Source organism: Rhinoderma darwinii, chromosome 5 (assembly GCF_050947455.1).
Source record: "Rhinoderma darwinii isolate aRhiDar2 chromosome 5, aRhiDar2.hap1, whole genome shotgun sequence".
NCBI classification, from domain to species: Eukaryota; Metazoa; Chordata; class Amphibia; order Anura; family Rhinodermatidae; genus Rhinoderma; species Rhinoderma darwinii.
Window position 1 is genome coordinate 85246460 of NC_134691.1, and position 26471 is coordinate 85272930.

Genomic DNA, 26471 nt, shown 5'->3' on the forward strand with positions numbered 1-26471 from the left:
CTCGTACACTCCTGGTTTGACTCTGCTCGTTCACCACTCTTGTTGCTCACGGTGTTGCCGTGGGCAACTGCCCCTTTTCCCTTGCTTCTGTGTACCCTTGTCTGTTTGTCTGTCGTGCACTTATTGAGCGTAGGGACCGTCGCCCAGTTGTACCCTGTCGCCTAGGGCGGGTCGTTGCAAGTAGGCAGGGACTGAGTTGCGGGTAGATTAGGGCTCACTTGTCTGTTTTTCTTACCCCCATCATTACACTTGCATTCCCATCAAATGTGGGTTATTGTCCCTGTTGCTAAATTCCACAGCAACATACAGTATATTGAGTGCTTTAGTGGAGATTATATGAAAGGTAATAGGGACGCTATACCATCTTGATATAATTGTATCATTTTATTTTTTTGTGTAGCGATGTGTTTGCTTTGTATGTCATATTGAAAGCTTGTAAGAAATGCTGAAAATTGTTTATTTGGTTCTTGCTCCTATTTCCCATGTATTATTGTTCTACTATTGTATTATAAAAAAAAAAATTAAATTATAATTTGTAAAGTGGAATAATTAATTACGTCTCCGCCATGTCCATGCTCTAGTGGTGTGGCTTTGTATTGCACCGCAACCAAAACTGTGCACATTGTCTTAATCAGCAGCAAGATTCACAATCTCGGTAGAGTTATACTGGGCTCTTTATGTAAAGCTTGACCCTTGCGAACCTTTTCCTTTACACTGACAAATAAGAGTATATTTTTATGGCAAATCTTCAATATATATGTTATCCATCTAATAGAAAAGTACAAGTAGAGTCAAATATAATTCTTCACAATTGCTCTAGTGCCATTCTCAATCTACACAGGCGCTATTTATTGTGTATGCATTCCGTCAATGGAAAGAGGTTCAATTCAAAGCAAAACTATAGACCGCACTTATGTCTTCATGCAATAATGTGTGGATTTTCTCAAGGAGCATTTCTAAGCCAAAATGTTGCACGACCGAAATAAAACCCCACGCACTATTGCATGAAGACACAGATGCTGCCTATATTATCGCTTTGAATTGATACTGTGTTGGGGGCCAGTTTGACGGTGCCCCCGTTGATTCCTGCACTGCGCAATATATACTTTGAGCTTTGGCTGCTGTCCATTCCTCCATTTCTAATAAAGAGGTATGGTCCATCATGACTCCTTTGTACCTGCTATTCCCTATAAACCATGAACCTTTTGCTTTAAACAAGATCAGATTAATACAAAGTGATACCAGTAACGTGTGTGGGGCTGTATGCCAAGTCTTTACGGCTCCATAGTACAAAGCCCTAGGCACTCCGCATGTAGATGTATGCTTTCTCTATAGAGCACATAATATCTCTGTAATACTCCATTCCATTGAAGCATGCCACTATTTATTTTTTTCTATCAAATTCAGTATTAATCCAAAAGAAATAAACTGTGTGCAATCGGAGGCAAACAAAGATACAATAGCGCCCCAGACCCTCTATATGTGCCATATGAAGTACTGTACTGAGCCATAAGACACTGTATGCATGAGCCTCTTCATCTTATATAGGAAACATTTGTAGATGTTGTATGTAACAAATCAAATTTTTTTACCGCGGTATAAACAGCGTTTTCAGGGTGGATTTTGTGAAAGCTTCACGGAACAGCTGCAAAAGTAAACCAAGGATAATCTAATGAAGAAATAGGGGAGGTATTTAATTGAGAGTAGCAAAAGTTTTTCCACCTATAAAAATCTATATGGCTTAGAAACATCCACTTTTATTATGTTTTTATGTTTTTTCAATGGCTGCCTTTCAAATGTGACAATGCAATACTGGGATGTATTTGAGGAGCAAACTGCACTAAAATATTTTCTATGTGTTTTTATGTTATATGGAATTATTGAATTAGTTCTTTACTAATCAGACATCTGCCATTCTGCTTACAGGAATCCATCTATCATGGTTTTTTCCAATGTCTTTTGGTTTTTGTCCCTTCAAAACCAGGTCAAATTGTGAATTTTACTTTTAATATTTTAGTCTACCCAATTATTTATCCTTTTCTTGTGAGACAGATAGGTTTTTCCTATTTGATAAAACCGGAACAGGTATCTATATTACAATTGTAGATAATGTGTAATATAATTAAAAAATGTGGTAGATAAACATATTACACAGAGAATCTTTCATAGTTAGGGCTCATGTGCATGGATTCGTATGGCAGTGCATGGACTATATTAGGAGGCCTCCATGGGGTCTTAATTCTCTCCTACAAGCTAAGAATCTATGGGAGAATAGCTATGTAGTACGGCATGTAAAATCCGTAAAAAATCTTTCTTTGCTTCTGTGTAATAATCTCATAGAATTGGGATCCATGTGACACAGATGGAGAATACAGCGAATAAATTTCCAATTGAGAGAGCAACAGACTTGATATATTGTTAGGGTGCATGTACTCACATGGGATTGGTCTCTACCCCCAAAAAATGTCCAAAGTAGTACCTGAGAAAACAGCATCCTTTTTTTAACAAATTTATTCTATTGTGCCCATCATCATCGTACAAAAAAATAGAAGCAACGTTTCGACCCATTACAGGGGTTGAGTCTTTTTGAAGACGCCTTAACAGGTCGAAACGTTACTCCCATGTTTTGTATGATGATGATTGGCACGTTTTTTAAATTAAAAACGGATGCTGTTTTCTCAACTACTACTTTGGACAGATTGAGAAGACGGCACAGAGTGAGAATACCGCCTTGTGCTTGGGGTCTTCAGTTGTCCTTCACCTTGGATGTCAGATAATACTGTATAGTTGGCCGTCGACCATTTTCAATAGATTTTTGAAATTTTTTATCTCTGTCTAATCCTTTACACTACATATTTGCTTAGAGTTAAATCTGTAGATTTCAGACAAGACCCTCAGCACCATGGAGAGCTCAAACAGCAGCAAAAAGGGTGTTCAAAAAAGATGGAAAATAAAAGAGTTGCTTTTCCATTGCATGCTATGGAGGCAGCTGCTTCTATGGCTTTATATTTAACAGAATTTCCAGGGAATCCTTTCTTCACTTTGGCATTGGTCATGAATACTATATCTAAGCTGGATATTGCTGATTCTTACTAAATTAAGATCCCAGAATTTGGTCATGAATATTGGTTCAGTCAGTGCTCATTTGGTTTCCTCCGTTGCATGTTAGAGATAAGTCTTTCCTAAAAGAATCTGTGACCTTTATCTGTGGCCCAGTATAATGAAATCTTGGAAAATACATTATATACCTAAATAAAATTAGATAAGTTCAATGTGCTACACTTCAATGCCTCCTCCTGCGCGCGCCATGTGATGACTGATCAGACCAAAAGGAAATTCTGTCTTACAGCATTCTGAAATGAATATGTTACATGGTGTAAAACGGTGTCTAACAATATGGAGCAATGAAATGAGATTCCCCTACCATAACGTTATGACAAATTCTATCCCACATACACATTTTTTTTTTTGTTTCTCAGTAACAAAAAAAATAAATTAGATTTGCTAAAAAGGCAAAGAAGCATTACTACGGATCTGTCAAAATATATGTATGTTTCAGGATGATTACTGACAGGCGCTATGCTCGAATAAACCCCAAGGGCTGTGTCTGCTCCAGTAGGCAAGGAATAAGACAAGGCATCTCTCCCCATAGAAAACTATTACTGCCCATTGCATATTCTGGATTTAAAGCAAAATTTAGTATGTTATACTTACAAAAGAAAATGTAAAATATAAAAAGTTCCATTTACATAATCGCTACATAAAAATGGGTTTGGAAAAATGTATACGCAAAATATTATCATTTTGACAAGGAAAAGTAATTTTAATCGACAAGAGTTGGAATTCTGAACCCAAATTATTTTAGACAGCTTAATAGGGATTCTAGTGGAAATTCTTGTAATGTAAAGATCTAAAAGAGTTTCTCTTTTTTTTTTCCTTTTACACAGTCATAAAGTTGACCTCCAATTGGTAAAGGGGTCACACTGTAAATGCAGCATTTAAAGGAAATCTGTCACCAGGTTTATGTTGCCCTATAATGAGAACCATGAGCAGTGTCAAGCCCCTCCCACCGGCCGCTGTTTGACAGATCTCTCCCCAAATGTGCTGCATGAGAAAAACAGGTTTTTACAAAAACTACTTATCACTTACAAGTAAGTAATAGATCATTAGAATTAGGGCCTCTGGCACTACGTTATGCTGCCCTCAGATAGGGTCGCTCCAAGGCCCTTTTACACCGGCCGATAATCTGCCGATGCAGCGAGCGCCCATCAACAAGACATCATTTGCTCCTGTCACAATGAGCTATGGATGGGGACGAGCGGTCGTTCCTCAGATCGCTCGTCCCCATACGTTATTATCATGTCGGCAGCGCGTCTCCCTGTGCTGCCGACAACTATAATATTTAACTTTTTTAAAACTATACGACCAGCAGATGATCGAGCGTTTGCTCGTTCATCTGCTGATCGATCCCCTGTTTACACAGGGCAATTATTGGCAACGAGCGTTCTATGAATGCTCGTCTGCCCGATAATCGCCAAGTGTAAAACCCCCTTAAGTCCGATGAAAGAATCCTTTAATTTGTCATCATGCCTTTACGTTGCCTATTATCAACTACGACCTCTGCGTAACCTATTGCTATTTCGCTGCTGAGAAGTGAACAGATAAAGAATAACGTTACACAATAATTCATTACATTTCAAACACTTAAAGTGAAGCTATCATTTTCCTCACTTAAAAAACAAATAACCTCTTACCGTGGTAAAACCGGCTACAATAAATCCTGTGTAGGTTTTTTTTTTTACATTGTTTCCCTGTTTCTTTTTGTTTGTTTTTTATACTGTCCACGCACCGTTAGCTCCTGGAAAAAATGTTGCAGCTGCATGGCTTAGGGTCAGGATCTCTCTACACGTCTGCCAGTACGTCGTGTACTGACGTTGATGCCCTAAGTTCCCAGAAATCATTGCGCAGCATTGAGAGTACTGACTCTATGAGCAGAAAATGCTTTGGGGGGCCCACCGGAAAACACGTACGCATATTTATATATTCTATATTAAAAAAACTTTAACGCAGACAACCCCTTTCATGTCAATGGATGTAATAGAGGAAGGTCTCCTGCTCATGCCTCCCCTCTATTAGCCGAAGCAAAGAGACAATGAAAAGTGCAGCTCCCCCTGCAGGACCAGACTCATCCATGCATTTTACGGACAGATGTAAAGCTTAAAGGGATCCTGTCATCAACATCTTACCTGTTAAACTCACCTGACCGCTCAATGGCCGCAGCTGTCCAGAGTTCATTCCTGTTCTCTTCTTTCCTGAAGTCCTCCTCTGTCAGTAAATATAGTCGTTTAAACTTTTCCCGCCTTTTATGGTAATTATTTTTCCCTCTGGGATGAAGCTTTTTAAGCACGCCCACTGCCACCACCTGTCCGGCCCTGACTGGCTAAGGAGCTGTCAATCAAAAAGAAGGAGGTGGAGTCCACTCTGAGATGCTGGAGGAATGAAAATCTGACTCTTTTCAGATGAAGATTTGACTCTTTTCTGCTCATTTGCATACGGCGTGGGACCACTGAAAAACGGAATACTAAAGCTACAGAGCTTACTTAGTACATATTTATAGCTTAGATGACAATGATTTTTCACCCACTTTCACCAGGTATTGCTGGCTTTATAGCTAAAATGCTGGTGACAGGTTCCCTTTAATTTCAATACTGTAATAGAAACACTAGTCAGCCGCTTGCCCCGATGATACCAGCCGCTTGCCCCGATGATACCAGCCGATCCCTTTGTCATCATCAGGGAAGACCTTTATATAAATAGGGGTTGTTGAAAATGGACAACACCTTTAAGATTGATTGAGTGAATGATCCACTTTTCATAGATGTCAATATAAGGGGGTATGGAATTAGATGTAGTAGGGCTGGGTTTGTCATTCAAGAGTATGTTCACACGCAGTGAGCAAAAACGTCTCAAAATACGGAGCTGTTTTCAAGAGAAAACAGCTCCTGATTTTCAGACGTTTTTTGTGCCACTTGCGATTTTCGCTGCGTTTTTTTCGCTTCTTTTCTATAGAGTCTATGGAAAACGACTCCAAAAATGTCCCAAGATGTGTCCTGCACTTGTTTTTCGCGGACATTTTTTTACGTGTAAAAAAACGCTCCGTCAGAACAGAACGCCGTTTTCCCATTGAACTCAATGGGCAGATGTTTGGAGACGTTCTGCTTCCAATTTTTTGGCCATTTTTCGGGCGTTTACGGCCCGGAAAACGGCTGAAAATAGGCCGTGTGAACATACCCTAACATAACTCATTGCGATTTTCATGGTATGCGCTGTTCTCTGTATTTGTAATAAACAGGATTTTACTTACTTAGGGTATGTTTACACGTACCCGTCCGTTACGGCTGAAATCACGGAGCTGCTTTCAGAAGAAAACAGCTCCGCAATTTCAGACGTAATGGCAAGTGCAGGCGCTTTTCGCTGCGTCCATTACGGACGTAATTGGAGCTGTTTTTCTATGGAGTCAAGGGAAAACGGCTCCAATTACGTCTCAAGAAGTGACAGGCACTTCTTTGACGCGGGCGTCTTTTTTACGCACCGTCTTTTGACAGCAGCGCGTAAAAAAAATGACCGTCGGCACAGAACATCGTAAGACCCATTCAAATGAATGGGAAGATGTTTGCCGACGCTTTGGAGCCGTATTTTCAAACGTAATTCGGGGCTAAAACGCCTGAATTACGTCTGTAAATAGGGTTTGTGAACCCAGCCTTATTATCTTGACTATATTCTTAGTATTGTGGGTTTAGGTTCGGAAACATAGTGATCTCACTGCTGTAGTCGAACTCTGTCTATTTTTGCATATAGGTTGGTAAAATAAAGCCACTTAACTTATTATTTTCTTTGTGGTCAGGAAGAAAAGTATTTTCTATGCTGTACAAATAGCTTTGTGTATTTTGTACATTTAACTGCGGGCTCCTTGAGCCGCTTAGATGAGACTATGTAATGGATAGCCGGGGCTGAAATGCCACTTTTGAAAAATGACTCTTCTTTTACAAATTAATTCAACTGTTTTTGAAACTGCAGATTTGAGCTGGAAAGGTCAAATATACATAGTAAAGTCCTTACAAGGAATATTTTTACTTGACTTGAGAGCAATACTTAATCATTTGGATATTTTAATGTAATAAAAATAAATATAAAAAAAACCTCCATCCCTTATGTCTCCTCCTATACAGGTAAATTGTTGAGAATATACAGTTTGCGTATGATTCCCGTTATTCGGTAGATCCGCATGTATTTATGGTAAGATTCTGTGCACACGGCACGACTGACAAAAACTCAATGCTACACATATAAATCACAAGGACAATGGGAGGTAAGACAAATGCATGAAGAAATGGATCTGTACAACATTGAAATAACTGGGAATGAGTCGGAGACCAGTAATACTGTAGCTATTAGAGGGTTTATTATTAAAATGTCAAAGACACAACAATTTATTATTTGTAGAAGTTTCTTGATACGTCACTCTGACATAACAGACTGATCTAAAAGACATAGTAACATATTTTACCTGTCTAAATCAGCACAAATATCAGAGCCAGGGAAGAAGCTAGGCTTCCCGTCACCAGGGGCAAATATTTCCTTTGTTGCCCCTTTTCCACAATTAACACGTTATTGACCTGCATTCACCAATTTGTGGTTCAGTGGTCCATTTATCAGCCTGTCCTGCCTGATCCCTGCTACTTCTGGGTAGCGGCTCTGCTCTCCACCATCATAGAGGGTGAGCCTGCTGCCAAGTAGGATGGATGTATGCCCATTATTATCAAAACTTGTATTATTTACTTTTATTATTAACTCTTGTTGCTGGTGCCAGCGGCACCCCACACAAGCTCAGCACCCGGGGCACATGCACATAAATAATAATGCATGGAACGATTGAACGCACACATGGAACGATGTGTAGATCGCCATTTATAGCATTTTGTTCATTAGAAATGCCCTTTAAGTTGACTTCCATTATGGTAATACTAGTTGACAGTTGTAGGAATGAAATACAATCCTTTCATTTTATATAATGGAGTAAATAAAAATATGTGCAGTTATCCTTTCTGACATTTGAATAGAATGTTAACCAAATAAATTACCTACAGAAAATGTATTGTGTCTATTAAGGGTTAAAAAGCAGAATCCCAGCCCAGGTCACAGCTCTAGGCAGTTGTCACCCAGAATGACATCCTTCCGAGACAAACCGTGAACCTCAAGTCATTTAGAAAATGGCCCTTTTAACCATCATGGAGTTTTCAAAAATATTTTATGTTGCTTTTGAGTAAAATCCAAGTTGAGATGATTCAATCCGACTACATCAGGCGAATCGGCGACAATTGATGCATCCGAGAGAAAAAAATGGAGAGCTGGTTGTGCGCGTGTACTACCCTCTCCATCAATGTTTAGAGAATTTTAGCCGGGCAAGCTTGCTCAATCTTTGCCTGGATGCAGCAGCCAGTCTCACCTAGAGAAATGGAGGGAGTCCATATACCTAGCAGACATTGATGGATATCCTGTGGATATGCCATAAAACCTCTTTAATAATAAGTCTATTTTTTGGAGCATTCATTAGAGTAACAATGTGGTTGTAGATTGACCTCCGTTCACTTTGACTTTTGAGTTTGTCTAACTTTTATGATCACGGATAGATTTATACCAAGATTGAGCCAGTTTGTCTAGTCAGAACTAAAAAGAAGTCCTGATCGGTCTGTGAACCTCCCCATATTAGGATAATTTTCAACCCCATGTTGGTGATCTCTTTGGAAATTCCTAGAACAGGAATATATTCAAGATACAAAGATATGTATTGCCTTAAAAAAAATAATATTCCCAACATACCCATAAAATATTCTAAAATATTCTAAATTACAAGCATATGAAAATGTTTGCCACGTACGTAGTATTCTATGTTTATAGACCACGTCAAGGTTACTATTTACTCCCCCATAGGTGGCACACAGTGATGTAAGGTGTTCATCTTACTGTTTATGGTTCAGAGGAGACATCAATTTATATCACAGGCGCTTTGTATTACAACTTTCTTATTTATGCTCACTATTGTCAAAGAGAACTAGGAAAAGCTCCCAGCCTAAAGTCTAATATTTAAAAAAATGACCTTACAATATTCCAATTCCATATAAATTAAAATCCTGCTAATCTTCACCAGGTGCAAATTTTGTAAGATACGGGGGAATAAATGTTATTTAAATACAACCAGTCCATATAGATCGCGTCTATGAATGAGATACAGTATGTGGGATACATATGCTGCTCAAATAGGCAAAAATTCATGATGTGTTTTAGGCTCTTTTTATGTCTAGATTAATAGGAGAAATGTATTAACTTTTCTACTCCAGTTTTACGGTATAGAAAAGTTGCAAATGGCACAAAAGTCACAATATGAATTAAAAATGTTAACATTTGTGCCATTTCCGCCCCTTTTCTAAAAAGTTAAGCAGAGCTCAATGGAGATTAGCAGAAATTGGCATAAATTATGGCACTAATCTATGCCACACTTTCAGTCTCAAGTGAGCATGCGCTTCTTAATAAATTAGACATATCTTACTCCAACTTTTTCTATACTAAGACTGGCGCATGAAACGCCAGTCACAATAGATTCCCCCCACAGTCTGGAAAAGGGGGTGCTGTCAAGAATCGTAAAATACAAAAATTAATTATTAGTAATTCGGCACAAAAGATATTGGTGTAATAAGTGTATCTGAGCCAGGAGGTGGCATAAGGAGGAGAATTGTGTCTATCATGACTAACAACTTCCACCAAATTCATCATGCCACGTGCTACATCTTAATAAATTTGGTGCAGTTTGTGCCTTTTTTGACGGCTCGTACACTATCGATAAATCTCTCTCATCGAACGTCAGATCAAAAAAGTTTCATTTGTCGCCATACGATCAACTTATATTCCAAATACTTTCAGCTCTACGAGCAGAAAAAGTTACCTACCTGCTTGGGAATTTAAAATATGCTTTTTCATATAAGCAGCTTTCATTCTGGATGTGTTTGTTTCCCTATAATTGTTTCACGTATCTGCGGTAATTGCCGAGATTGGAAAAGAATAGCTGAAGCTTTATTTTGCATGAGCGAATTAAGGATGATTTTTGATGCTATTACGTATACTGCTCTTTTCAGAAGCTATGTTAATGAGTTTTGGAGTACGGGCAAGTATATGCACAAAGTCAGGGGAAAACTCGGCTATTATCATGATGTGGTTGGCTCGCCAGCCATATTCTTAGACTGCTATTTAAATTTCATATAAAGCCTCCATAACTCACATTTATCTGTGCCGTCTTCGTAGGAAGCTAAAAAAAAAAAGGATAGCTCTCAACTAGTTGCGCTGAGATGATTTTTCTATACTGCAGGATGACAAACAGGGCTATATACATTACTATATACAGATATATTACAGATAATATTGATATGTTGTGCATTAAAAAGTAGAACACTTGAGATGAGATATAAGGGGCACAATACTTGTTTATAAGTACCCGTAGACTAACAATCAGCACAAAACATAATCCAACTTTACAGTGTTGAACTGGGGTTGGGCCCACCAGAGGTGCCACCCTTCATCCATACAGAACATGTGAACATCCACTTTTAAGTTCATGGAAACCTGGTTGTTATCATTGCACACCGGACATATCATCCATAGGGTCTAATAGGTTATTTTGGAAGCAATCCATACGAAACAGACTCTAGAGGCAAATAGATTGGCTCCACAGTCATCTCAAAATGGGGTTGTCTTCTGCCAGGTGTTTGGGGTCCATGTCTGTGTAAATGCCTCACTCCACCAGAGGATCTTTGGGTACTCTGGGTCCGACCCTGCAACCTTATAATGAATGCACCCCATGTTATTATTTGGACCCGGAGAGCTGCTTTTGGGAAATGAAGTTGCACAAATAATGGGAAAGTCATGTTTACATACATCTATATATGTTGCCAAATGACGCATATCCACAAAAGAGTGAGACACATAATATCATCAGCCAGCTCGGTGATGGGAAACTCAAGTGGATTTTGTATTGAAGACAAAATAGTACAGGGTCCGGGGGAAGGGGTGAGTTTTAAACTTTATGAAGCTGGGCTAGGTAATTCAAGTATAATGTATAACAAACAAACCTTGAGGGTATGTTCACACGGCAGCGTCCGTTACGGCTGAAATTACGGGGCTGTTTTCAGGAGAAAACAGCACCGTAATTTCAGCCGTCATGGCATGTTGAGGCGCTTTTTCGCTGCGTCAATTACGGACGTAAATGGAGCTGTTTTTCCATGGAGTCAATGGAAAACGGCTCCATTTACCGTCTGAAGAAGTGACAGGCACTTCTTTGACGCGGGCGTCTATTTACTTTGACAGCGGGGCGTAAAAAAAATGACCGTCGTCACAGAACACCGTAAGACCCATTCAAATGATTGGGCAGATGTTTGCTGACGCTATCGAGTCGCATTTTCGGACGTAAATCGAGGCGGAAAACGCCCGAATTATGTCCGTAAATAAGCGGTGTGAACATACCCTAATACCTTTACTCAATATTCAAAGTAAAAAAAACCCTGACAAATGTGTTCTGTTGACACGGCATGTATTTGATGCGTTTCTTTGAAATGTAAAACGCACCATAAAATACATTAAAAAAACACATGATTTAAGCCGTTAGTGCATACGTGCTTTTTTTTTGCGCGTTTGTTCAAAAAACGCGCCGTCTGAACAAAGAAGAGTCGGGCCAATTCTTGAAAATGCGCCTAATTCCCATAGTCAATGGAAGACCTAATTGTAAACAAAAAATACGTGATGAAAGCGCGCGCAAAATGCGTCAAGAAACGCAATGAAAACGCCTGTAGTTTAAAATGTGATTTACAAAAACGCAAACATTTTTGACACATCGTTGTTTTTTAGCGCCATGTGAACTAGGCCTAAGTCCCCCTGTATACTACCGTAGATTTCGTCCGTAAATGCCGACCGTAATTACAGTCCGCAATTATGGACCCATTGATTTCTATTGACCATGGACACCTTCCCGTATAAGGTGTCCGGACCGTAGAAAGCTTCCGCATCCTCTTGCCTCAAGTCTCTTGCTTTTTACGGACCGTGCTCCCATACTTTATATGGGTACAAGTCCCGCAAATGCGGGTGGCTGTCCGCGGACAGTGATTATGGCACGGTCGTGTGCAGAGGGCCTAAAGGTTCTAGCAGAGCATTATAATACTTTAATGTGCCACTGCTGGAGGAGCTTGCAATAATTAATAGATGACATTCTTAATGCTAATAATAAAGTATAATGTGATATATTTATATACAGTGATATAGTAGGCCTTCTTTTTTTCCTTGACTGTAACTGTCTCCAGCCTCTTCAGCTATTCAGGAATGGCATCTCGAGCCCTTTTAGATAAGTCAAGATCAACCATAAGCGACGTACATTGAGTTTAATACTTTTTCTTTGCTACAGCTTGACCTCACTTTCTGAGATAAAAGCCTATCATGTAAAACTATTTTAAGGGTAAATGTGTACAATTCAGTACAATGACAAGCATTAAGTATCCAACATGTGGATCAATAGATCATTCTGTTTGCCATAGAAAACACACAAGTCTTCAATTCACCATCTTTCATATTGTGCATTAAAAAGAAAACAGCATAGTAATAACTACACTGGAAGCGACAAAGCAAACACAAAGCCCTGCACAAATCATGTCCGAATATACCATATATTTTCACCAAAGGCATTGCCAGGGCATGAAATACTCTGTCCATGGTCACGAACACTGCACCTACCTATATAAATGAATCACGCAGGCGGGACAATGCTCTTATGACTCTAACCCAGTCCCCAACTGCACACATTAATGTGTATATTGACCATTTTACAGATTATATATAGAATTCATCTACGTAATCTATACTTATCCTGAGTTACAGTCCACAACTGCATTAGCAATTCAGAAGGCTTCAGAGCTGAAATCACCCAGCATTCCTTGCTGGACCAATGTTTGCACAGCTCTGGTGATTTTGTGGGTAGTATAGTCCCACCATATTATAGGAGTGTAGCAAAACTGTTAGGCTGGGTTCACACAGAGTTTTTTGGAATTTTGAGGCAGATTTTCCTCTGCCTGCACGACGATCTTCGCAGCGTTTTTCGCCCGCGACCATTGAGCGCCGTGGGCAAAAACGCTGCGAAATACGCTTTCTCTGCCTCCCATTGATGTCAATGGGAGGTCAGAGACGTAAACGCCCGAAGATAGGGCATGTCGCTTCTTTCTCCCGCGAGCCATTTTTTCCGCTCGCGGGAAAAAAACATCTCCGTCTCCCATTGAAATCAATGGGAGGCATTTTTGGCCGTTTTTTGCCGCGTTTTCTGCGTCAAAAAACGTGTCAGACAACTCTGTGTGAACTGACCCTTAGTGGATGTGGCTCTTGCAGACTACAGTTTTTTTACTTCTTTCCATAACGCCCACTTGGTCTAAAGTAAAAACACGCCCACTTGGGCATTAAGAAACTCATTAGCATAAAGCTAAAATCGCTCCAAACGTGGTAAAAATAGATCGTTTTTCTAAATAAAAAGCATCACTGTCACCTACATTATAGCTCCGATCTCCTTATGTAGGAGACAGGGCACTTATAATGTGGTGACAGAGTCTCTTTAACAAGAGTGCATGAACGGACCGTGCAATTCATAATTTCTCCTGTGCCACCACCACCATACACTGCAAACATAATATTCAGTAGCAGACAGAAGAAAATACCAGCTCCATAGTCCGTAAATGTCAGTAACAACTCTATAATCTAATAACAATGTTATACAATAAATGTTAGGATCCATGGTAGTTACAAGCTTTGGGTGGCAGGCCATATAAGGTACCCTATTGAGAAGGGGCAGCTGATGTGCCCTGTGCAGCCGCATAGGTCGCACACTCCTAAGGACGGCTCTGCATGTGACAACCAATATCTGCAAAACCAGAAGTATCATTATAAACTTTGTTAAGTGAAAAATTCAGCTCTGGTACAGATGACCCCCACACAACACTGAACTTAAGGGCAACTCTGCTTTTATATATTTCCATTGCGTTTGTTACTTGAATGTGTGTATGTGTGTGCCATATGTATGTATATCACCTGTCGCATATTTCTGTTTTATGTCATCAATATTTACCCGAAGTCATGTCTGTAATAAATATTATTTCACTAAATGCTTGAAGCCCCAAACATACATTTTAATTACAAACCAGGAGCAGCATTAGGCTTCGTTCACATATCCGTTCGGGCTCTATTCTGGCGTTCCGTCTGAGGTTTCCGTCAGAATAGAGCCCTGACTGACATAAACGGAAGCCATAGTCGACTACGCTATTGATTCCGTCAAAACAATGAAAACCATTGAAATAAAGGCGGATGGAATCGGAAACCTATGGTTCCCGTTTGTGTCAGTCAGGGCTCTATTTTGACGGAAACCTCCGACAGAACATCAGAATAGAGCCCGAACGGATATGTGAACGAAGCCTTAGGCCGAGTTTTTTGCAGGCAGAAAAATCTGCATCAAATTTCCTTCAGGAATTTTGAAGGCAGAATATGACCTGCCGGCAGAACACTTGTCGCGTTTTTCGGTCGCGGCCATTGAGCGCCGCGGGCAAGAACCGCCGCGAAAATTGCTTTCTCTGCCTCCCATTGATGTCAATGGGAGGTCAGAGACGGAAACACCTGAAGAAAGGACATGATGCTTTTTTTGCCCCGTGAGCATTTTCTTCCGCTCGCGGGAAAAACGTCTCTGCCTCACATTGAAATCAATGGGAGGCGATTTTGGAAGTTTTTTTTGCCACGGTTTCCGATGCGGTTCCCGCATCAAAATCAGTGACAAAAAACTCAGTGTAAACTCCCCCTTATTATAGTCCTGATGATATTATACAGTACACTATAAGGCGTTGTTCACATCTGCCTTGGAGACTTCTTTAGGAAGTTTGACGATGCAATAAATATTGCAAGTCAAGGACATATGTACCATAGCGCCCACATGGAAAAGAAGGCCCTAGCTCAGATTGGTTCTGTCTCCCTTCCAAATGTATGGTGTGAACCTGCAATAATGGCCACACAAGGAAAACAGGAATTTGCCTGAGGGTCATACAATACCACATCTCTTCAATGTATGGTTGGAAGGGGGCAAATAAGCAGTGGGTCTTCATGTGCTGGTATGGGGGAATGTGGTGTCCTCATTTTGATTTTTGCTATGGAGCTTCGGCTCTTCTATAAACATCAGTACATTAATGTAGCACTAGAATTGTGTGTTTATATCACACTTTGGCCAATGTAATAAAGTCGTTGGACAATGTCAGAGCTTAATGAAACTAATTGCTTCTTAAGGCTCAAACACAAGATTACATTTCCACTGGGAGGATCCACGACATCTATACAGTAGTGGACAAAATTCTGTAGCTTTAAGGAGTTGGTTAGCCAAACTGGAAGCCAATTTGTCTTTTTAAGTAGCCAGATAATAATATCTTAGATAAATATAAATAAAAACCGCCTTGTATCTACGTAAGTATAAATGGTAGTCTTAGCATAGTGGTCGGTGAGTGTTTTAAAGAGGTTGTCCTATTTGAAAATCAATTTTTGTTAGAACAGTCCCCGAAAAATAAGCAGATCACTTGATCTCGCTCGCTAGCCATCAGTGATGCTAGGGAACCAGTTAAATTTCTCTGCAGCGCCCCCACAGGAGAAATTATGAATTGCATGGCAACCATTGGACCGTTCATGCACTCTTGTTAATAGATAAGGGTCCTAAATGAAAGACTCCACTCTACAAACTTAGATGCCCTCACTGGGTGTTTGACTATTGATTTTCAAAACCAGACAGACCCTTTAAGATGCTGTTCATCTGCTTTACTGCTTCTGTACATAAGTCTGTGTTAAATAAAGTACATGACGGACGTCTTACGTTGTGAGGGTTACTTGTATAAAGCATGGGTGACAAGTTCTTTAGTCATGGTGGTGCATACTTCTTCCTTAAATGAAGTGTCCCAGCTTGACAGATCCGCTGTAAAGTGACTGTTCTTGAATTAAGAAACATTAAAAGTCATTGTATGATAAGGTCTTTCATTGTGAAGTGGATTGTCATACGATACTTGTAATATCCCAGCCGCTGGTTAGCATCAGTACATTGCGGCAGAACAATAGCAGTCACCTGTTTGATCAGAAGGGAACAGTCCATTGGACTGGTATTTCCGAGCACACATACATTTCTGGTGGACTGTAAACCATGAGGCTGGTTGCTTTAGTCCTTCAGAGTATTCACAGATAATTTGAGGCTGAGCAGACACAGCAGGGCTCCTATTCTCATTATAGTGTTAAATCTGATGCCAGCTGAAGCCTAGTGGCTCTCGAAAGCTACATCCTTAGAAAGAGTAAAGCTAAGGCAGATGATTTCTATGGAGTCGCTGCATATGACTACTATCTAACATCAAAAAGATACTAAAAAACAGTCAATCAGATGTCATACAAATGCTGTAAGAACCTCGATAGTCCCAGAAGCAGATGAGCTGGATTTACCTCTAGATGAAACTATTGAGACTTGGATGGCACCATGGCCCAGGATCAATGTCACGTGCCTACAAGCGACGCATACTCTCATCCTCATGATGTCACCTGTAGTCCCTTCCCTATCTCAGGTCTCCTATGCATGTTATAGGGTCTGCTGCAAAGGGGGTGTCCTTACTATCACAGTAATATCAGTCTAAGTAGCTTCTTCATGTATTGTGGCTGCAAGCACAAGTCTGCCGAGTGACTACTATATATCCAGGTCCATGAAATAACAGCATATAACAATATGGAGCATTATCATGTCATGTCTTCACTTTCAAATCACCACCATGAAGACTTACAATCCCATCTGGTGACTATGACCAGTGTCTGAGACCAAAGACAACCATCATAAGTCATTCTACCAGCAAGCCGTTTAAAGGGGAACTCCACATTCAGCACAGAGAACCCCAGTCGTGCTAGACTGTTCCATCCCCAGGGGCACATGCTGGGGTGAGGGGCATGGTATGATTACACACATTATGCACCCAGAGATCAATGTATAGATCACGTCCGTCTAGCCGACCATATGGACGGGGATGTAAATAAATAACCCCTCCCCCTCCCTGTGAGTTTACATTGTAAAGTTTGAGCCCATCCTGTGCTGGTCCTATTTACCCCACGTGCTGACTGAGGAGCACCCCTTTAATCCCACAGAGGTTAGCACATGTCTATAGGTTACACAGGCGGTATATATATATATGTATATAGATAGATATACACGCCGCACCAGTGACAATAGGCAGCAGTGTATTTACCTCCAGAGCTGTCCTAGCTGCAGGATATGGATGAATGACTGCAGGAGCCAGATACAGAAGGAGCACGAAGCGGACCTGGTGCTGGCGGCCCGGGCGGTGCTGCTGTTGATCCCGGCCGGGGTGTTGGGTTTGTTGCTGGCGGTAGACGCCTGTCTCTGCGGGGTGGAAGGTCGCACGTCCACCTCCCCCGGCGCCGCGGCCGCAGTCTTGCCGTCCACTGGAGAGCACTGGGCGCTGTTCTCGGTGCTGAAATCGTGGACGAACCACCTGAAGCTGAACACCTGCACGGACAGCGAGCCCAGCACCACGAAGAACAGCGTGAGCCCGAACCACCAGCGCTGGCCCCGCACATAGTAGTCCACGGACAGCCAGACGTCACTGCCCACATCCGCGAAGTACACGGCCACGGCAGCCAGGATCCACAGGCAATCCCACACCGAGTAGCGCTGCTGCTCCCGGGCCAGGCGCAGGCACAGAGCTGGAGAGCCACTGCTTCCCCCGGCGCTACCGGCCACTCTACTACTGCAGCAGCACCGGGAACCGCCGATGTCCGAGCAGCCCCCATCACCAGCACCTGATCCAGGGTGAGATCCCGAAGCCAAGCCCTGCACGGAGCCCGAGTGATCCGAGTTTTGCAGGGGGGTAAAGGCGACGTCGCTCTTCTTCATCTTCAGCATCCCGTCTGACTTAGCCGCCATGATGGGGAGCAGGAAAAAAATAAAAAAGAATGAAAAAAAAATGTAGCGATGAATCGAGGGGAGAACGGGAGCGCAGATCCCTCCTTTATTATGTGACAGCGGCGCTGCCTGGCCCCGGCCTCCTCCTCCCCGGCTTCCTCCTCCTCCTCTCCCTCATACACTACGAGGTGGGCCGGGCCGTGCAGAGCGCCGCCTGTCTGCGTGAGACAGCCAACCTCACCCTGCAGCCACCCTGCCTGGACCACAGCCCTCCCTCCCCAGCCTCACACAGGCGGATGATGGGATGAGGTCATCCCTTTCCCTCTCTCCTCTCCTTTACCTCCCCCTGTGTCTCTCACTAGCAGTGCAGGAGGAGGAGGGGATGCAGCAAGGCGGAGAGAGGTGAATCGAGGATAGAGGGGACCCACAAAGCAATGATGCGTCCTACCATTCACAAAAGATAAGAGCAGTGCCCAGCATCCCATATAGAACGCTCATCATCCATTGTATGACATTCAGCATCCTCTATAGAACGCTCAACATCCATTGTATAACATTCAGCATCCCATATAGAACGCTCATCATCCATTGTATGACATTCAGCATCCTCTATAGACCGCTCAACATCCATTGTATAACATTCAGCATCCCGTATAGAACACTCACCATTCATTGTATGACATTCAGCATCCCCTATAGGGAGTTCATCATACATTCAGCATCACCTATGGGAAGCTCATCATCCATTGTATGACATTCAGCACCCACTATAGGACCGTCATTATCCATTGTATAACATTCAGCACTCCCTATAGTCGCACATCATCCATTATATAACATTCAGCATCCCATATAGGACGCTCATTATCCATTGTATAACAATCAGCCCTCCCTATGGGACGCTCATCTTCCATGACTTGCCTAAGTAGAGTCGTGTGTTATTGAACATTCTACTTATCCCTTCTTTTCCCACCCCTACCTCTGAGAAAAAGACACGTGACAACCGAGGTTGGATGTGAAATGGCCACAGCAGCCGTTTATTCATTTACATATTTTTTATAAAATGCAATTTTGATCCGAAACATTCGGATAACTAATTAGGAATCCAACCAGAGAATTCCTCCTATAATTCACATGACCCAACATGGGTCAGAATCATAAATAACAATTAACATTAACATTAATCCGAGCAGGGGAAGTCCTTGAAGCCATTTTTAGATATGCTTTACCTCGAGTTAGCCATCTGCAACCACCACCAACAAATTACCTCCAGCCGTAAACCAGCTCGGAGGCACCGCTCACCTCTGCAGATGGCTCCAACCACCAGAAGACCACTTCAAAGGGATAACACCCTATGAAGTCTTCAAACCATGTACCTTTTTTGGGGGACGCATACCCCCGATGCGACCCCCCCACCATTTCGTACTGACCGACCTCAAGGACTCCCCCCGCCACAGCGAAACAGGCCTTGACCACCTTAAGCCTGTGAGTTCCGCCACACCAACACCGCCCTTTCAATTCCTTCTGCTAGCGCCAGGCTCCACAAATCAATCCCAACCTCGGTCAGATGCACCCCATCACTCCTCCAGTAATTCCCTACTCCTGACTCCAAATCCCTGTGCCGCACACAAATGCCCCCATTCTTGGCCACAAAACGGGACACCGCCCGATTTACTTTAATGCGAGCCTTATTGACCCTCTCCACCGACCTAGCCAGCCGCCAATGCTTCCTTGGAACAATGTTACATAGTTACATAGTTACATAGTTAGTACGGCTGAAAAAAGACACATGTCCATCAAGTTCAACCAAGGGAAGGGAAAAGGGAAGGAAAAATTTCTACACATAGGAGCTAATATTTTTTTGTTCTAGGAAATTATCTAACCCTTTTTTAAAGCCATCTACTGTCCCTGCTGTGACCAGCTCCTGCGGTAGACTATTCCATAGATTCACAGTTCTCACTGTAAAGAAGCCTTGTCGCCTCTGCAGCTTGAACCTTTTTTTCTCCAGACGGAGGGAGTGCCCCCTTGTTTTTTGAGGGGGTTTTACAAGGAACAGGATTTGACCATATTTTTTGTATGTGCCATTAATATATTTATATAAGTTAATCATGTCCCCCCTTAGTCGTCTTTTTTCAAGGCTAAATAGGTTTAATTCTTTCAATCTTTCCTCATAACTTAAATTCTCCATGCCCCTTATTAGCTTCGTTGCTCTTCTTTGTATTTTTTCCAACTCCAGGGCATCCTTTCTATGAACTGGAGCCCAGAACTGGACTGCATATTCTAGATGAGGCCTCACTAATGCTTTGTAAAGTGGTAATATTACATCCCTGTCCCGCGAGTCCATGCCTCTTTTAATACACGACAATATCCTGCTGGCCTTTGAAGCAGCTGATTGACACTGCATGCTGTTATTGAGTTTATGATTTACAAGTACACCCAGATCCTTCTCAACAAGTGAATCCGCCAGTGTAGCTCCCCCTAGGACATATGATGCATGCAGGTTGTTGGTACCCAGATGCATAACTTTACATTTATCTACATTAAACTTCATCTGCCAAGTGGACGCCCAAACACTTAGTTTGTTTAAATCTGCCTGTAATTCATGAACATCTTCCATAGTCTGAACTATATTGCATAGCTTGGTGTCATCTGCAAAAATAGAAATAGTGCTATTAATCCCATCCTCTATATCATTAATAAATAAGTTGAATAGTAGGGGTCCCAGCACTGAACCCTGGGGTACACCACTTATAACTGGGGACCATTCAGAGAAGGAATCATTGACCACAACCCTCTGGATACGGTCCTTGAGCCAATTCTCAATCCAATTACAAACTATATTTTCTAAACCTATAGTCCGTAATTTACCCATTAGGCGTCTATGGGGGACAGTGTCAAATGCCTTTGCAAAGTCCAAAAACACTAAATCCACAGCGGCCCCTCTGTCTAGACTTCTGCTCACCTCTTCATAAAAACAGATTAGGTTAGTTTGACAACTTCTGTCCTTAGTAAAACCGTGCTGGCTGTCACTTATAATGCTATTTATTGTCACATAATCCTGTATATAGTCCCTCAATAGCCCCTCAAACATTTTCCCCACGATGGATGTTAAGCTTACTGGTCTATAATTACCCGGGGAAGACATAGAGCCCTTTTTGAAAATAGGCACCACATTTGCCCTGCGCCAGTCCCTTGGCACTATACCAGTCACTAGAGATTCTCTGAATATTATGAAAAGGGGGACAGAAATAACTGGACTAAGCTCTTTAAGAACTCTAGGGTGCAACCCATCTGGTCCCGGGGCCTTGTGCACATCCACCTTATCCAATTTAGCTTGGACCATCTCTACATTCATCCAATTCAGTATATCAACTGATATATTAACAGCACTGGCACCGGCTACATCAGCTGCTCCTTCTTCAGTTGTATATACAGAGCTAAAGAACCCATTTAGTAACTCTGCCTTCTCTTGATCCCCTGTGATCAACTCCCCATTACCATTATCTAGGGGTCCCACATGTTCAGACCTGGGCTTTTTTGCATTTATATGCTTGAAGAATTTTTTAGGATTTGTTTTACTATCCTTGGCCACCTGCCTTTCATTTTGTATTTTTGCTAATTTTATTACATTTTTACAGATTTTATTAAGCTCCTTATATTTTACAAAGGCTACAGCTGTACCCTCAGATTTGTATTTTTTAAATGCCCTTTTTTTGTCGTGTATTGCCCCTTTCACAGAAGGTGTAAGCCATGTGGGGTTTAATTTGAGTCGTTTATACTTGTTACCTGTAGGAATAAATTTTGCACTATAATAACTCAAAGTAGATTTGAAAATCTCCCATTTATCATTTGTTCCATTATTTGACATTAGTTCTTCCCAGTCTATATCCTGAATTGCAGCCCTCATCCTGGGGAAATTGGCTTTCTTAAAATTAAATGTTTTTGCCCTCCCAGCCTGTGTTTGTTTTTTACAGTATAGGTAAAATGTAACTATATTATGATCACTGTTACCGAGGTTTTCACGAACATTGACATTCCCAACAAGATCTGCATTATTAGAAATGACCAGATCCAACAGAGCTTCACCTCTAGACCTCAGACCAAACAATCACTAGTCCGGGATAAGAAACCCACAAACACAACATATCATGTTTGATATCCCGCACTAACTCCCGAAAGGGGCGAACCCCCAAATCATTTCCCCCCACGTGCAAGATCAGGACTTCCGGAACCCTATCCAGCCGAGAGTATGTCTGAAACTCTGCTAACACCCGGCTCCACAACATACCTCTGAATCCCAGCCAATGCAAAACCGCGTCATGCCGCGGAATGCACAGCTGGCGGCCGTCAGGGCGGACGTCCGACCTCAAAGCCCCCCAATGCACGTAAGAGTGGCCCAACAACCACACAAGACACGGGAGCTGATCTGAAACGGAAAAGAAAATTAAATACAAGCACACACGCTTTTAACACCCAATAACAACATGACTCATAACAAATGAGGGCGCACGTAGGACCTAAACCTGTTGGACTCACAACGGCCAATGCGCTGCACCCCCTCGTCGTCCAACCCCCAGCGCCCCGCCTCGGTTGCTGCGCCAATCCTAAAGGAGTGAGATGAGTAAGAGCCCGCAGCGACACCGACCGCCGCCAAGCATTTTTTAAATACTGCGCCAAATTGATATCTGGACAAAAATGACCCATCCTCGTGACGTAGCAACGGCAACTCAGGCGACCCCACCTGTGGTTTAAAAGCACGCATACAAGCGACCGGACACATCGCCGATTGCGGGAGGGCAAACAAAACTATGCGCTATCCTTTGCCCATTTGGTCAGTTTTTGACCGCCGCAACCATACCACGAGTCTATCCCCATATTGACCCACCTCCTCCAGTCTCAACCCCCCTGCCCGCTTGGTACTAGGTGAAACCAGCTCGCCAATTCTAAGTGCACCAAAAAACGCTAAGGAAAATGCTAACTGAAATAACTCAACCTCGGACGAAGAACGACAGACAGACACTAGCGATACGCCCAAAGAAACGAGGAGAGCAAAAGACACGGGCCGTCTACAATCTGCTTCGACCCTACCTCGACGCAGACCCTTTAAAGCTTGTCCTACTAAAAATTCCTTAGACACATCCCGAAAGCCCCGCAACTTAAAACCAAAAGCCAACGCAGAAACGAAACGATTGACCTTCGCCAACGAAAACCCCGCTTCCCAAGCGTCCCCCAACCAATACAAAAGTGCCACCAACCTGTCTTGATCCGTGCTGACGTTACCCAACTCTCTTACCCACTCCTCCCACTGCTTCCAACAAGCAGAATAAGCACTCCATGTCGTACGTGCCAATGACCTTTCCACCAATCGCTCTACGGGACCGAAACCAGATCCCAGAGATGTTCCGGACTAGCCAAACCGAGACGCTCCGCTCCCGGTGCCAATTGACGAAATCGATCCCACTGCGAGCGAGAAAGAGCATCAGCGATACAATTCCGTACCCACGGCACATGCACCGCCACCACCCACGCGTTCAAAGACAAACACACCAAAACTAAATGTCGCAACAACTGAACTACCGGAGGAGAGGATGCAGTGATGTTATTAATGGCCAGCACCACCCCCATGTTGTCGCAGTAAAAACGGACCTTCTTATCCCTGAGCCTGTCCCCCCAAATGGTTGCCGCAACCACGATAGGGAACAGCTCGAGCAGGGCCAGATTCCGCGTGAGTCCACTGGACACCCAGCTAGCCGGCCAGTTACCTGCACACCAAGGACCACCCCCGTACGCACCAAACCCACCTGCCCCAGCCGCATCCGTAAAAAATTTTAAGTCACTCGTATCCTGCGCTGGAGCCATCCATAGAGAGCGACCATTATACTGACCAAGAAAATCATCCCAAACCTGCAGATCAGCCCGATGCTCTTCCCTGAGCCGCACAAAGTGATGTGGCGCACGAACCCCCACCGTCGCTGCCGCCAAACGTCTACTAAAAACCCTCCCCATCGGCATAATCCGGCAAGCGAAATTCAACTTCCCCAGCAGAGACTGGAGATCGCGCAACGTCATCTTCTTCAACCTACAAGCCCGCCGTACCTCCTGACTCAATTACCCTAGCTTATCCGCAGGAAGTCGACACTCCATTGCCACCGAATCAATTTCAATTCCTAAAAAACAAATGGTAGATACCGGGCCCTCAGTCTTTTTTGGCGACAAGGGGATCCCAAAATCCTTCGCAACCTTCTGCAATGAATAAAGCAAATTACCGCAAACAGGCGAACCCCCCGGGCCGACGCACAAAAAATCATCCAGGTAATGTATCAAAGAGTCGACCCCAGCTACGCCCTTCGTCACCCATTCCAAAAAAAGCTACTAAATGCCTCGAAATACGCGCAAGAAAGGGAACACCCCATCGGAAGACACCTATCCACATAAAAAGCCCCATTCCAAAAACAACCCAACAACCGTTGGCTCTCTGGATGAACCGGCAACAACCGGAAAGCCGCCTCAATGTCGGTTTTTGCTAACAGCGCGCCGGGCCCCGCAGCGCGAACTAGCCCCACCGCCTTGTCGAATGACGTGTACACTACGGAGCGCAACTCATGATCAATCCCATCATTCACCGACGAGCCCTTGGGAAAAGATAAATGCTGAATTAAACGAAATTTTTGGGGCTCTCGATTTGGCACGATACCCAATGGGGACACCACTAAATCCTTTATTGGCGGATCAACAAAAGGCCCCGCCATGCGACCCAACGAAACTTCTTTAAACAGTTTTTCCGACACGATCTCGGCATGCAAGTAAGCCGACTTAAGATTGCGCCGCGTCGCCGGAACCTCATAAGGAGGCGGAGGAATAATGAAACCAACCTTCATAAATTAACTTGGCCGCAACCCTATCTAGATACTCATTTAGATACGGGACCATCCTTTCCACCCTCACCGGCGACAACCCCTTGACCAGCCGAGGAGGACTGGTTCCCTGACCGCTTCTTCCGCATACATTTGGCAGCCCCGTGGGATGAACCATTACATTCTGAACACACGTGCTTGAACTTACACGTGGCCCCGAACTTACACTGGCCATCATTAAATTGCCAGCAGAATCCCAGTTTTGCCCCTGAACCTTGCCCGGCCTGGCTAGACTGACCTCCTTGGCCAACGCTCCCGGGAAAGGACTGCTTCACCGGAGCCGTCACCCTCAACCAAAGCGCAATATCCTTCTGGTCCCACCGAATCGCCAGCCGAACCGCCTTTCGCTGTCGGAATTGCTCATCGTACCTTAACCACGCCTGACCCCCGTATGCCCTATGAGCCTCCCCGATGGCATCAAAATAGCAAAATAACGCCGAGCAATTTTCAGGCGCCTTCTCTCCGATCACGCTCTCACGCTGGCTAAAATGGCAAACGCTTGCGACCAATTGACGAATGTCTGCGGGATAAGCCTATACCGCCGACGTTCCTCTTCCTCCTTCTTACTCTCGTCCCGCTTGCCTTTATCCAAATTGAATTTTGCAAGCGGCAGAAGAGAAAAATCTCCACATACTCGTCCTTCCAGATCCGCTCGCGGACCTCCTGTTTTAGGTGTGCCCCTAACGGACCATCGAAGCATACATACACCTCGCCACGAGCACGATCATCAAGTCGCACCCGATCGCCCTCTTTTTGCGCCTCGGTCTGCACGGATACCGCGACCGCCTCCTTAGACGCCGCCAATCCTTCCACAATCCCGGGACGCGACTGTAACGATCCAACCTCATGGGGACCTTGCCAAACTACCGCCGGGGACCCCGCCGTAACTACCGGCGCCGCAGCCCTATCTAGGCGCCCGACCAACTTCCGCAAGCAACCCACTAAATCCGCTAAGCCAACGCCGTCGCGCCCGACCGCGCCGCTACCGGCAGCCGCTACCGGCAGCCGCTACGCTTGCTGCCCCCCCCCGACACCCGACATAAAAATCGCTGGATACGGCAAAGAAGGAGTTACGCACTCACCAGGCTGCCCAGGCGCTGTGTTCCCGTCAGCCGGATAATCCTGACCTTGCCGAAAATCGTCCAATTCGCCATCCTCCAGATCCTCTCTCGCTGACGACTGGCCATCCCACCGACATCTCCTACACGGGGACAACAACGTGCTGACAGATGGGCCGGCCACCTGCTGCCCGACCGCAGGGACCCAGACTTCCGACCGGACCTGTTGCCTCGTCGCCGCTGATGATCTAGGCGTCCTCCTTGAAGGTCTCGAGGAAGCCTGCCCCCTGGCCGGAACATCACCATGCGGGGCGGCCGTAGGCTGTTCTCTGGATCTTGCGTCCGATGGAGCAGGAGTGACAGGGAGCCCGGCCTGCGACCCCCTGTGTACCGCCGGACTTCGTCGCGGCTGGGGAGTCCTGCCAGGACGCAGGGCCTGGGAAGAGG

The 26471-nt window shown here is 43.7% G+C and overlaps 1 protein-coding gene and 1 pseudogene across 1 annotated transcript in view; both read right to left on the reverse strand.

Annotated features, from left to right (window-relative positions):
• XKR4 (XK related 4) overlaps positions 1 to 18496 on the reverse strand; it is a 301060-nt gene extending 282564 nt beyond the window's left edge. The window contains exon 1 of the mRNA XM_075826240.1: positions 17376 to 18496. Within this exon, the coding sequence (XP_075682355.1) occupies positions 17376 to 18073 (698 nt within the window). The 5' untranslated portion in view covers positions 18074 to 18496. The remainder of the gene's footprint in view (positions 1 to 17375) is intronic.
• Positions 18497 to 22541: 4045 nt separating this feature from the next.
• Positions 22542 to 26471, reverse strand: part of LOC142652467 (uncharacterized) — a 43019-nt pseudogene continuing 39089 nt past the window's right edge.